The 12,841-nt window shown below is 38.9% G+C and overlaps 1 protein-coding gene across 7 annotated transcripts in view; it reads right to left on the reverse strand.

Annotated features, from left to right (window-relative positions):
- The window catches only part of SAMD12 (sterile alpha motif domain containing 12), a 508,474-nt gene that overhangs the window by 463,548 nt on the left and 32,085 nt on the right, over nucleotides 1–12,841 (reverse strand). For all 7 annotated transcript variants that reach the window (XR_010121938.1, XR_010121939.1, XM_055287114.2 and 4 more), the window contains exon 2: nucleotides 3,088–3,266. Coding sequence is in view for 5 of the 7 variants with exons in the window: in XM_055287114.2 (XP_055143089.1) it covers nucleotides 3,088–3,266 (179 nt within the window). In the remaining 2 variants the exon portion in view is untranslated. The remainder of the gene's footprint in view (nucleotides 1–3,087; nucleotides 3,267–12,841) is intronic.

The following is a 12,841-nucleotide window of genomic DNA, read 5'->3' on the forward strand; positions in this document are numbered from 1 at the left end:
GAGAATGTCAAATCGAAACACTAGTGTAATACCTGGTCAGACCTCTCGCATCCCAGAGTTCAGGGGAAGGCAGATACAAAAGCACCTCACCAGAAGGCTCTACAATTCAAGGCACGCATGGCCAAAAAGACCCCACAGTAACTCACTTCTCTGGCAAATAAACCACCAGCAAGAATTAGAAGCCATGTAAGGAAATTCAGTACCCTAAAAGCATAATACTAACCCAACAAACAGAAAAAGTCATGGTTGAGCTACTAAAGTTAATGGGACAATCTGAAAAGGGCTTTAAAATAAATACACTTAAAACAATACGTATCTTATTTAAAATTCAAGCAAAGCAGTACAGAAAGTAAAAGTTTTCCCCATAATTTTAACTTCAGATAGAATCTGCTGCTCAAATTGTGGAAAACCCTCCCAGACTCAGTGATGCCTTTACACAGAGACAGACATTTTTACATAAATGGAAACAGACTATATCTACTATGTCATAACCTGTCCTTCTTGTTCCCTTTCTACTTTAAAATATTATCACATACATTTTCCCACATAAATACATATAGGTCTTCTGCATCCTCACAAAAGGAAAAATTAGATCCCATTGCATTAATACACAGTTTCTTTAGCCAGTGTCCTGTGAATGAACATTTGGGCTATTTTCAATGTGTTCTCCTGTAGCCATCGTTGCACATATGGATGATTATTTCCTTAGGTAAGTTCCTACAGAGGGAATTATTGGCCCCCTGATTGCACACATTTAAAATTTTGATAACTATTATCAAGCTTGTTATCCAGAAAAGCTGTACCAATTTACATTACTGAATGGCTTTAGAGGTATGCATTTCTAGCCACAGGTTTTTTAAGGTAGGTTTAAAGTAGGCCAATTTACCAGAGATTCAATTATATACCCAAGAAAAAAGAAGCCTGCTCACAACTCTACTAGCCCTCTAAATGCAACGGAAGGGAAAATGCATATGTGTTTGTACCTGCATAAAACAAGTTCATGTTGTCTAAGGTACAAAAGCTTCAGGGTCAGTCATGCTGCTGGCATCCACAGTAATCACACTATAGTAATTTTAACTCTGTTCCCCCAGCAGCCACTGTTGTTCCCTCATGCTCCGTTTAAACAACTGGACAAATTCTTTGTCTAAGCTTTACTAAAGCCTCTAGTCTGTTCACCCCTAAATATGATGGCAGTGTGAAAAACCCAGAATCTCCTTTCAACCTCATTTGTTGGGGATGGGTGTTCACTGTAGATGATTTGCATAAACTCAAATGAATCTAGTTTCCAATATTAGTTTGCTCCAGAAGAAAGGCACATTATACACATCCACACTCTCATTGAAGTATGTTTTCAGCAAAGCAACTATAAAATGCTTCAGAGGCAAAGACACAAAATTTCAGGATTCACAACAATATCACATAGTCAAGATAATTCAGAAATAAAATCATATCAGATTTGAATCAAATTTTGTATATTACCAATCTCTTTACGAATACAAGAGATACACACTAGAAATGTTTAAAGTTAAATTTAAATCAGACAAATATCAATAGTTAACTTTTCTTTTCTCTCTACTCTAATTTTTAATATTTTAGGCATCCTTTAGAAAATATCTCACTCATAGAAAGTCTATTTATCTTCCTAAAGAGGATCCTTACTGCGTTTTTTCCTGGCTCTTTCAAGATGCTCATGTAGCAACATGGATTGATCAGGTTTAGCTTTCTTAACAGGGTTCACTCACTTCCAATGCTGCTCACAAACCAAACTTCACTGATCATCAGCCAATAAATATCCTATGAGTTGCCATTTCTCTTAGCTAAAATGTCTAGCGTAAAATGCCTGCAATATATTTCTCGGTAATCATTCCCCATTCCCTACCACACACACATACTTAATGTCAACAATTTTTAATTATCCACACTAAAGAAGAGAAGCAATAACAGTAATTATTCCAAACTGTAAATAAAGCAAAAAATTCACATCTGATTTTGGAAGACATTATTTGGAGGAGAAGGGAGGTGGTTATTGTACAATAGTAAGGTGACATTTTTCCTTAAGATTTTTCTTGGGTGCTTACAACATTTGCTTTCCAAGGCATGCATACATTCATTTGCTCAACCAACATTTGAAAGGAAATTGTCTTACAGGGAATACACAAAGGGAGAAACAAAACTGTATGAAGATTAATTTCCTCAATGTCCAAGAGGAAAACTAATATGAGTATCTTCAACAACACTATGCCCCCAACATGGACATCTGCACTGATTTCAGACAAATACCCAGATAGTGCCAGTTCCATTGTAGGGAGCCTTTAGAAGAGGCTGTCCTTACTAAAAAATTACCTACCCCACAGAACCCAAGTTTCTGTACTTCTTCACCAATGCCTATTTTGTCAGTTCTCTGGTACCTATGCTTAGGTTAAAGACTGAAAAGAACTAAGCACCCTACAGCAGAATAAAATAATTTTCTTTCATTACTTAGGGTTCTATTTACTATTGCCTACCTCACCAGATTGTTACACGGACACAATAAGTCAATAGATCAAGAGTCCTTCAAACAGTACCTGGGATATACACGCATATTTAACAAAATATCAGCTATTACTAATTAACAATACCTGTAAGCACAAGCCTCTCATACTCATGCAGTACTGGGGCTTTTATAAAATGCTTCCACAAGCATACAATCATTTGATCTGCTCAACCTGATGAGAGAAGTCATTTTATGATTCCCTTGTGCAGATGACAAATCTGCAACTCAGAAAGTCACATGACTTGCCCAACACCATAGAGTGGTAAGTCTGAGCCTGGCAGGTGAATCTTTTAGCTTTAAGTCCAGGGCATTCTTCGCTATAACCTCAGAGCCTCACGCTATGAAACTAGCCACAAATGTGTTTCAATTTCATTCCAAAGGGAACACAGTTAATATTTGCATTTATAATTATTTATCAGCAAGATACAGTGCTCATTTGACCACAGATACAACGGCAATTAGTGAAAGCACTATCAGCTCTTCTCTGTGGCCGGACTACAACATATCAAGGCTGCAGCTTTCAAATCTCCATAATTAACTGGAATATTACGCACCTTAGCCGTCTCAGCTTCTGCCTGCAGTCGCTTGGGAGTTCCTTTCTGGTCAGGCACCTTCTGGAAATTTTTGTTTTTAATGGATTGAGATTCCACACCTTCACCTTCAATTTGCAGTTTAATACCTTCAGCATGGGCAGGGTGATCAATACCCCGTGGATTCAAACCACAGTGGAGAGCTAGGAAAAAGCAACAAATAGAACTCAGAAAACAAACCACACAAAGAAGGTGTCCATGACAGAAAAATATTTCATCAAGCCTAAGTAGGAAAAAAACGAGGCATCTGTGAGTCGAGAGGTGGTGTGATTACTACGATAAATAATATGGTGAGGAGGGAGCATGGTATAGTGGGAAATCTTGAGCTTGGAAATCAGCAAGATTTAGGTGCAAATCCAGAAGCCCTCAATTCCAAGTTGTTTGACTTTCAGCAAGTTACAAATCCCCATGTTACAGATGAGAATACCAAATCGGGCAACATTGTTACTGCTTCCCACACATGCAATCATGCAATTATTTCAACCCTGCAGTTTAGTTTATATCTCTACCTCCATTTGAAAAGTGCTCACCCTCTCTTCTTCTGGACCTTATTATTTAGGCATCCACTCAAGTCCACTCTCTTGCATTCATTCAAGCAATATTTCTTAAGCACTTACTATGTGCCATCCCGGGGTTAGATCCTGGAAACATGGATTTACATATGACAGATGTTACCTTCAAAGAACTCACAATATATTAAAGGAGGCAAACAAAAGGACTGGTGATTTTCAAACAGAACTGTCACTTCTACATGGCAAAGAAGAAAAAGCTAGAGTGGGGGGCTCAAGTGCCTCAAGCCCAGTGGCTTCCAGTTTTTTGCATCTTACTCTCTCCATGCCCTGTAACATAGATATTCCACAAATAAAATCTAAAGCTGACTTTCTGGGGATATTTATTCATCTAACAAATGCTTACTGAGCCCCCCTATGTACCCTGTATTATCAATTAAATAGCAATGAATGTTGTAAGATCCATGCATTCCACTACATGAACCACCATGTATGTCTGTGTGCAGATGGCAGGTATGTGTGTTTTGACTTCTCTGGTAGTAAATTATTTCATTTCCCTGTTACCCCAACTCTTCAAATTCAGGTAAACTCCTATCCTCATCCCCTTTCCTTTATTCACAGAGAAGATACTTAATACCCCTATCTTCCCCAGGTCTCCACTTCATCAATAATCTTTTACCCAACATCTTTAGGCTTTCCCCTTTCTCAGCATTCTTCCCCTCCAGCCAGCTTCTGTGACTCAAAAAGTCCAACCATCTATTCAGCACTCCATTTAGTCCAGTTTCCTCTTTGCCTCATCTTTACCAGGATTCAGATGAGTACTTTAGACCTGAGGGATTAGGCAGGCTTCCCAACAGAAGTGAGGTGTTTTCCTCCCACTATCCACTCCCTCCTTAATAGATATCATCTATTCCCATGTTCCCAATCAACATTCTGGAGACTCCCAAATATTAACTGCAGCCTAGACAGACCTTTCTTACGAATGTCAGACAAGTAAAACTGCAGCAGAAACAATTTGCCTGTTCCAGTCTTCGCAAGTTACACAGAAACTGATGAGACATCCTTAACATCACTCTAAGATTCATCACTTCCCTTCCATCTATCAGCAAATCCAGTAGCTCTACACCTAACATACTGCTCAAATATTGAATATTTCTTTAAAAAAAAAAAACAAACTGATTGCACAAAGGTCCAAATGCACGTGATCTTATTTCTACCACTTTATGTGAACATTATTTATGAATTTCTCTTCTCCTAGTCTCTAAGCTTCCTATTTAGTGGTATGCTCCGGGCACTTAACATGTATTAGTTCATATCTCCCTTTTGGGCTTTGTTCTGAATCTCAAATGATCTTCATGAAAAACTCTGTGAGACATAACTACGTTCATTTCACAGATAAGGAAAATGAGGCTCAAAGGGGTTAGGTTCACAAAAGGGCATACTATACTGGTGTGTACAGAAAAGCCTCAAAAATTACGGATCATTTAGTACACACGGTTTCATATTACACATGGAAAAATCCAAACTGGATTAAATGGTACAGAAAATTATTAGCTGTCAGAACAAGAAGTCCAGTGATGGCACAAGTTCAGAATTAGCTGATTTGCATCTCGGTAATTTCATCAAGCACTGTGGTTTTTTTTTTTCTCTCTCCATTCTATTATCCATAGCATCAACTTTATGCTGAACCTGGGTCACTTTGTAGCATCTAGACTACAAGCTTTTAGTTTTCATCTTGAAGCAGAAAGGGCTTGGTTGACTACGGCTTTTTCTCCTAAACCTCATTCAAATTTTATTCTCTTTTCTCATTTGGCCAGGAGTGAATTACATGCCTATTACTGAACTAACACCCTGGCAGTGGAAATAGGATTACCCTTAAACCAAATGACCAGCTCAGGTCAATTCCCCAAACCACGCTACTCAACAGGGCTGCAAGCATAATGGATGCTGGGGAACCAACCACAATGCCCACTTTAGGCAGTACTGGAAAGAGAACTCAGTAGCCAAGGCCTCTGAGAGCTTGAAGCTAATTACTGTTAATATCAATCAGCTTCTCCATCTCCAAAGACTAGCCTACTTACAATGAATATTCAATTAAATACACCAAAGTTGTGATTATTTTTAAATGGTGTGCTTGTGTAGGGAGATGGGAGATTGGCATGGGATGGATTCAGACATTAATGAAGAAAAGAAAAATGTGTAGCTTTGATCTTTCTGTCTAGCTTTATCCTCTGCTGCTTCGTACCTTAAATTCATGACCTAGGAATACCACTGAACTGCTGGTAGACCTCCTGTTTTCTTCCCCTATCACCTCCCCACCAAATTTGACTCTTATACTTCCTTCACCTCTGATCACGGTGGTCCCACCACCTAGAAATGCTGGTCCTACTCCAACCTAATCCTACCTCCCCCTCTTTGGGAGGCTAACTCCTATTCACCTCATGTCAGCTCAGACCTCTTCTTCAGAAAGCCTTTTAGGAGTCTCTGGCTACCAGAGCAAGAAACCATTCCCTATGCTCCCTCATGCACAGTCCCCCGGTGCTTCATTTTCCTCACAGTACTAAGAATGTCCATGTAATTGATCTGTCTGCCTTGTCCATTACAACTGTAAGCTCCTGGAGGGCAGGTACCATCTGTTTTTCATCTCCATGACTTCCATTCCTGAGTCCAGGACCTGGCACATAAGAGACATTAAGGAAACACTTGTTCAGCTGCAGAATGAACCAGCAATTCCCTTCCTTTACACAATCATGCCTTAAATCAGAAGGAAGCCTTTCTCTGCTAGTAAATACTTGGCATTCAAAATGTAAGGTATCTATAAACAGGAGGCAGAATACAGTTTTTTGACTTTCCATGCACGTAGGCTTATTTTTCACTCAAATATTTTAATCCTCCATAGCTGTTCCTTCCTCCACTGCAAACTCCCCAGTAGTTGATTTAGGTTTTTGTACTTAGAATTATCTATTTAAAACCATTTTTGTCAGACTTTGCTTTGTTTTCCCTGAAATTTCATGTCCCTAATATTTACAAATCAAATAACTCTCCAATGGCCTCTTACAATGCATGACCTCCATCTCTTTGCTTGTGTCAAAGGTGTCCCCATTTGATTTCTCTTTTCTGTGTTAATCACTGCCCTTTCTTGTTTTCACTAAAGTTATTTACTTAATTTAATGGGCTTGGCAGCTCACTGGTCAGCTTCGAGACCCTCTTCTCGTTTCTCTAATCTTCACCACCACTCCTGTGCCTGATGGTTTCCTAGTTATTGAACTGACACTGCAGGCAGCTTGTGGTCTTTATGGGAAGTGCTGCTGCTGTCACTTTTACTTAATTTGAATGTCATTAATATTGAATTCTTCAAAATGAAGAGTTAAAAACCAAAATGAATTTCACAACCATTGCTCTTAAAAAAATTTAAGAGAGAAACGTTTCACTGCAAATGCACACATTTTAGCATTGTTTTGAAATGCCCTTTTGAAGGCACCATGTTTTTTTCATGTGTAAAAACCTACTTCCCCAGAAAATTGAAAACCAGGTGCATTGCTGGTGGGAATGTCAAGTGATACACCCCCTGTGGAAAACTGTATGGTGGTTCCTCAAAAAATTAAACACAGAATTGTCATTTGATCCAACAATTCAACTTCTAGGTATATACACACACACACACACACAAAAAAAACTGAAAGCAGGAACTCAGATATTTGTATGCTCATGTACATAGCAGCATTATTCATAACAGTCAAACAGGCATAAACCAAATGCCTGTGGATGCATGAATGGATAAACACAATGTGATACATATAATGAAGTATTTTGCAGCTTATAAAAGGAATGGCATTCTTATCCATGCTACAACATGCAAGAACCTTGAAGACATTATGCTAAGTGAAATATGCCACACAAAAATGGACAACTATTGGACGATTCACTTATATGAGTTAGTCAAATCTATAGAGAAAGAAAATAGAACAATGGCTACACATGGGCTGTGGGAGAGAAAATGGGAAGTTATTGGTGAGTTATGGGTATAGTGTTTCACTTTGAGATGATGAAAACTCTCTGGAGATGGATGGTGATGATGGTTATACAATAATGTGAATGTACCTAATGCCACTGAACCATATAATTAAACATGATTAAAATGATGAATTTAATGTATATTTTGTCACAATAAAAAAATAAAAAATAATAATAAAAAATTAAAAACCCCACTCCCTCTCATTTCAACCTCCCAATACCTCCATAAATGGAAAGAGAGGTTCCAAAGATATTTTTATTCAAAGGTTTGAGAGTTTATTTATGAATAATATCATCGTGATTTTCAGCTAGAATGTTATTTTTTAATAAAATGGTAAAAATTATAGCTCAAAAGTATGAGATTACTTCAGAATTTTCCTGGAAAGGAAATGTTCTCCAAAACAGGTCTTATCCTAATCAGCAGAAGCAGGGCTTGGATTGCTGATTGCTAGAAACGAGCCTGGGCTCTCCAAGGCTTAGCGGCTGAGGGATGCCATTCTCATGTGATTTAGGTGACAGTAACAGGCTATCTGGAATGAAGTGCCAGGCCTTGTTTTCTCTCCTCACAGTGATGCAAGAAGAGTTGAGGGATGCCTTGGCATCTGCTGTCATTCCCAAGAACAAGTGCATCTTACTCTCCAGGAAGCCACCCAACTTCCAGTTCTTCCAATCTCCACCCACACCAGACACTCTCTGTCATGAAACAAGGAATGGAGAATTATTAAATTTTAATGTTCCTCTATTCTGAGTTTTGCCTTGAATAGAGACACTGTGAAAACACTCCCAACTGCCCCCTCAGAATGAACTGGCTCCCCAACCAAGGAACCCTAACGTAGAAACTGCTAGCAGTGCCCTGAAATGTGTTGTGCTTCTCTGCCTTGACAGAATTGACCTTTTAACATCATATGTTCTTCCTTTCCCTTATTTGCACAGATAACTGCTTCAGGAAATATTAATTTTCTCTTTTTTCTACTGTAAAGCTTTAACTAGTCTTTCACCCAGTATATCCTCTTAAGCAATATTGACAATTCTCCTCTTTTTCTTTCTTTCTTTGAGATAGTGTCTTGCTCTGTTGCCCAGGCTAGAGTGCAGTGGTGTGATCGTGGCTCACTGCAGTCTCAGCCTCCCAGGCTCCAGTGTTCCTTCCACCTCAGCCACCGAAGTAGCTGGGACTACAGGTGTACACCACCACACCCAGCTAATTTTTGTATCATTTGTAGAGGCAGCGTTCTGCCATGTTGCCCAGGCTGGTCTTGAACTCCTGGGCTCAAGCGATCTGCCCACACTGACCTCCCAAAGTCCTGGGTATACAAGTATCTGCTACTATGCCCAGCCCACCTATTTTTCTTACATGATTTGTATGTGTATGTATGTACCATGCATTGCAAATATTTATTGACACATCTGCTAAGTCTATGACTGGGAGCCACTGGAAAAAGTGACTACTTCTTATTGAGCTTTACAAATGTAGTGTCTAGCCACATAACTACCTTACAGTAGATACTCAATCATTGTTTATAGACTGAGCATATATATGATGGAAAGATACTGATTCAATCCTACTCACTGCCATTTGGTACTGATGCGTAACATATATTTTTCAAAAAAGCAAATAAAATTGCTTCCAATCTAATTGTGTAATTCACCAAAAATGTTAAATCACAAAACCATAAAGCTATCCTGAAACTACTGATTTATCTGACTGCCATCTGCAAAGCAGAGACTATCTTAATCATCTTTGCACCTGCAAAGCCTAGACAGCTGTACATACTCAAGCCTCAATAAATGTTGCTAAATGAATCAGTGACCTTAAAAACAAATATACTCCAATCCCCACCATTAGTTATTAGAATTGAGATAGGTTATTTAAAATTTCATGTTTATGTCTTGCTTCTAGCTGAAGTTCCTGAAGGATATGGTCCTTCTTTAACACTTCCCTCATATAGTATACACATAACACTCTCCAATATGTTTAATTCATTATATTAATTATTATAGGTGCTTCATTTATTGTATTCTGAATTCAAATTCAGCAGAGACTACCCTCCAGAAGTAATGTGAACATCACAAAAAGTCTGTAACTCTTTGTAGTAGACATTTCTGCTGGGCTACACATTCTCAACACTCTCATTTTTGCCACCTACTGAAGTATGGCTACAAAGCCAAATAGCAAATTTCACAGCTTCCCTTGCAGCTACAAGTGAGGTTGATGACAGACTCCTCCCTAGGGCACATAAGCAGAAGTTTCATGGGAAACAAACAGTTCTGGAACGGACAAAAGAGGAAAGATCTTAACATCACTCTTCCCCTTTCTCTCTGCCTTAAATGCATATGTGATATCTAGAACTGCTACAGAACATGCTGTGACCACAGAGCTACAAACATGAAAAAAAGTCAAGAGAATAATAGTCACATTGGCTCTAACATCATTTGGCTACTCAAACTTTGTTCTTCATTGTTCCACTCTGGACTTGACAGTCTGTGAGAAAAGTAATTCCCTGCTTATTGAGCCATGGTTAGTCAAGTCTACAACTTTCAGATGAACCACTGCAAAATGACACGTTTCCATTTTAACCAATAACATAGGATGGTTTAGCTCTTCTTTTTAAAAGAGAAAACAGAAATCCTAGCAAAATGTTCTGGTCTGGGTTTCACAATTCCTATTATGACTTAGAAAGCTGAATAAGTATAGTATGAATAATAGCTTAGCAAGGAAGATATACATTAGGAATACATGTTGTTATCAGCAAACACTGACATCAGAGGTAATCAATCCAGATGACACTGTGAAGACCTGAGGATGAAACTTTCTTGCTTAGCTGGGGTCCTAAGGTACCCAGAAAAGTGCCCAGATCACTCATGAAAACTTTTGCATCGATGAATGGGGATGGGAATGTGTTCCTGTGTATCTGGTCATTAATGTGTCAACATAGAAATACAACAACTGTACCAGAAAGTATGTCTCAGGAACACAGGCTTGGTTTAGCTAATACAAAGGGAGCACAATATCTCCTTGGGCAAAGGAATCTGCCCAGCAGATATCTTCTAGGACAGGGGTCAACAAACTATGGCCCATTGACCAAATCCATCCCGCTACTTGTTTTCATGTGGTTTGTGACCCCAAAATAGTTTTTACATTTTAAAGTGATTGGAAAAAACATTTTATGACACATGGGAATTATATGAAACTCAAAGTTAATGTCCATAAAGTTTTACTGGAAAATAATAAATGAGGCATGCTCATTTATCTATATACTGTTCATGTCTGCTTTTGTGCTACAATGGCAGCAGTGAGTAACTGTGACAGAGACCATGTGGCCTGCAAAGACTGAAATATTTACTGGCTGGCTCTTTGCAGAAAAAGTTTGCTGGTCCTTGTTCTAGGGTAGAGTATAACCATAACCTGAAGGGCACTGGGACCTGATAACCCCAGCCTCCTTTACTCTAGCAACATCAAGGAAGAACTTATGGGTCTTTGCAGCACTAGCCTCTGACTTATTCTGTACTTCCCCACTCCCAGGTAATTTAAATGAGCTAAATTACGCTGAATTTTATCACTTGGGTCAGGCAACAAGGAGACAGAATATGATTTCCAAATTTCTCCTTGGTCAGCTAAATGTGGTATTACATATACTTGCTGAAGCTTAAAATTCCTCTAGAGGTCCTTTTCCCACTATCAAAAACAGGGGTAAAATATAAGTGTCCAGAAGGGTAATTCAACAGCATTAAAAGCTGAACATGTCCACCCCTAGCAAGTCTAAGTGGCCAATAATAGATGGCTCCCCTATTCCATGAAAGAAGAGACTGGAAAGAAGGAAGTTATTACATCAATGAGAAAGACAGGGGAAGAAACTAAATGGAAACTGAAAGACTGAACCCACAAAACTCACACTATTATCCTCACAAGTCTGCCCACAGTAGCCTGACGATGATGTGGCTGACCAAGCTGGACCCACATGACTGTTCAGCACAGCCAGACGTTCAGACCACATGCAGCAGTGTAAGGACATGGTCTTCTCTGGGTCCCACGATGCTCACTCACTCTGGTTTACTTGTCTACAGAAGCAATTTCATCTTTGTAAAAACAGTTCGTTATAATGGAATCTAGTTTTCCAAAGACTGAAGTTTAATCACCACATCAAATATTCACTTGTCCTACACTTGATATCTAGACAACCTAAAATAATGGAAATGAAAATAATGCTTAACTTAGGTATTGCAGCATCAGTAAAGTGGGGACAGATTTTAGAAGATATCCAAGGCATGAATATTAACTCTTCTCATTCATGAGGCGAATACAAGGGCAGATACATGTAGAAGTTCTATGATGCTTTAGACAAGGGATTCAGGTATCACTTTGAGAGATTGATAAGTGGTCTACACTGGTGACTTTAAAAATATTTTTAACTATGATACTACAGAAACAGATTTCACATTGTGAACCCATGACCAATCATCTTTATGTATATGAATTGAACCACGTTTTTATGAAACATTACTACATATCACCTACTCTTTATTTTTTTAAATAAAGTTGTTTCTCTTGCATCCTTCAGGGAAGAAGAAATAGACATACTTTTCTCAATTCATCCCACTTAGTAAAGTTAAAAATGATGGACATTATATATGAGACAAACATAGGACAACTGAATGGTAACGAGAAGGCAGACCATCTAAAGACCTCGAAGGACCTTGAATAACCTGGTGGTGAGTTCTTTCAGCTTCCTTTTGCCTCATATATCCCAGACTTAGAACTGAAGAAGCCTGCAACCTGTGAACACCTATGGGCACAGACAATAAATAATAAACAAGAGCTTGCTCTCTTTAGCCAAAGGACCATGAAAGAGACAGCCTAGCAAGGTAGGAAACATGTAGACAATAACTGCTTTACTCAAACATTACAGAAAAGAAATGTGACCCACCCACCATATCAGTAAAGGCTGGTTGTAAAGCCTAGACTCACACCCTCACCAGGCTGCCCTTAGGTACCCCAATACTCCCAGGAGAGTGCCATAGAAGGCCAAGTAGGGAGTCCTGGTTTTCATCTCTGTCAATTGGTAAAGTGGGTACCTCCTCATCTCCAAAATGTCAGTTGAGATGATATGGCAAGGCTGGACTTTCACCTCTACCAGTTTATAAGAGGTGAGCCTTCCTTCCCGGGATTGTGTCAGAGGAAGTCTGGTAGACAGTAAGGA

The sequence above is a fragment of the Symphalangus syndactylus genome, chromosome 7 (assembly GCF_028878055.3).
Source record: "Symphalangus syndactylus isolate Jambi chromosome 7, NHGRI_mSymSyn1-v2.1_pri, whole genome shotgun sequence".
NCBI classification, from domain to species: domain Eukaryota; kingdom Metazoa; phylum Chordata; class Mammalia; order Primates; family Hylobatidae; genus Symphalangus; species Symphalangus syndactylus.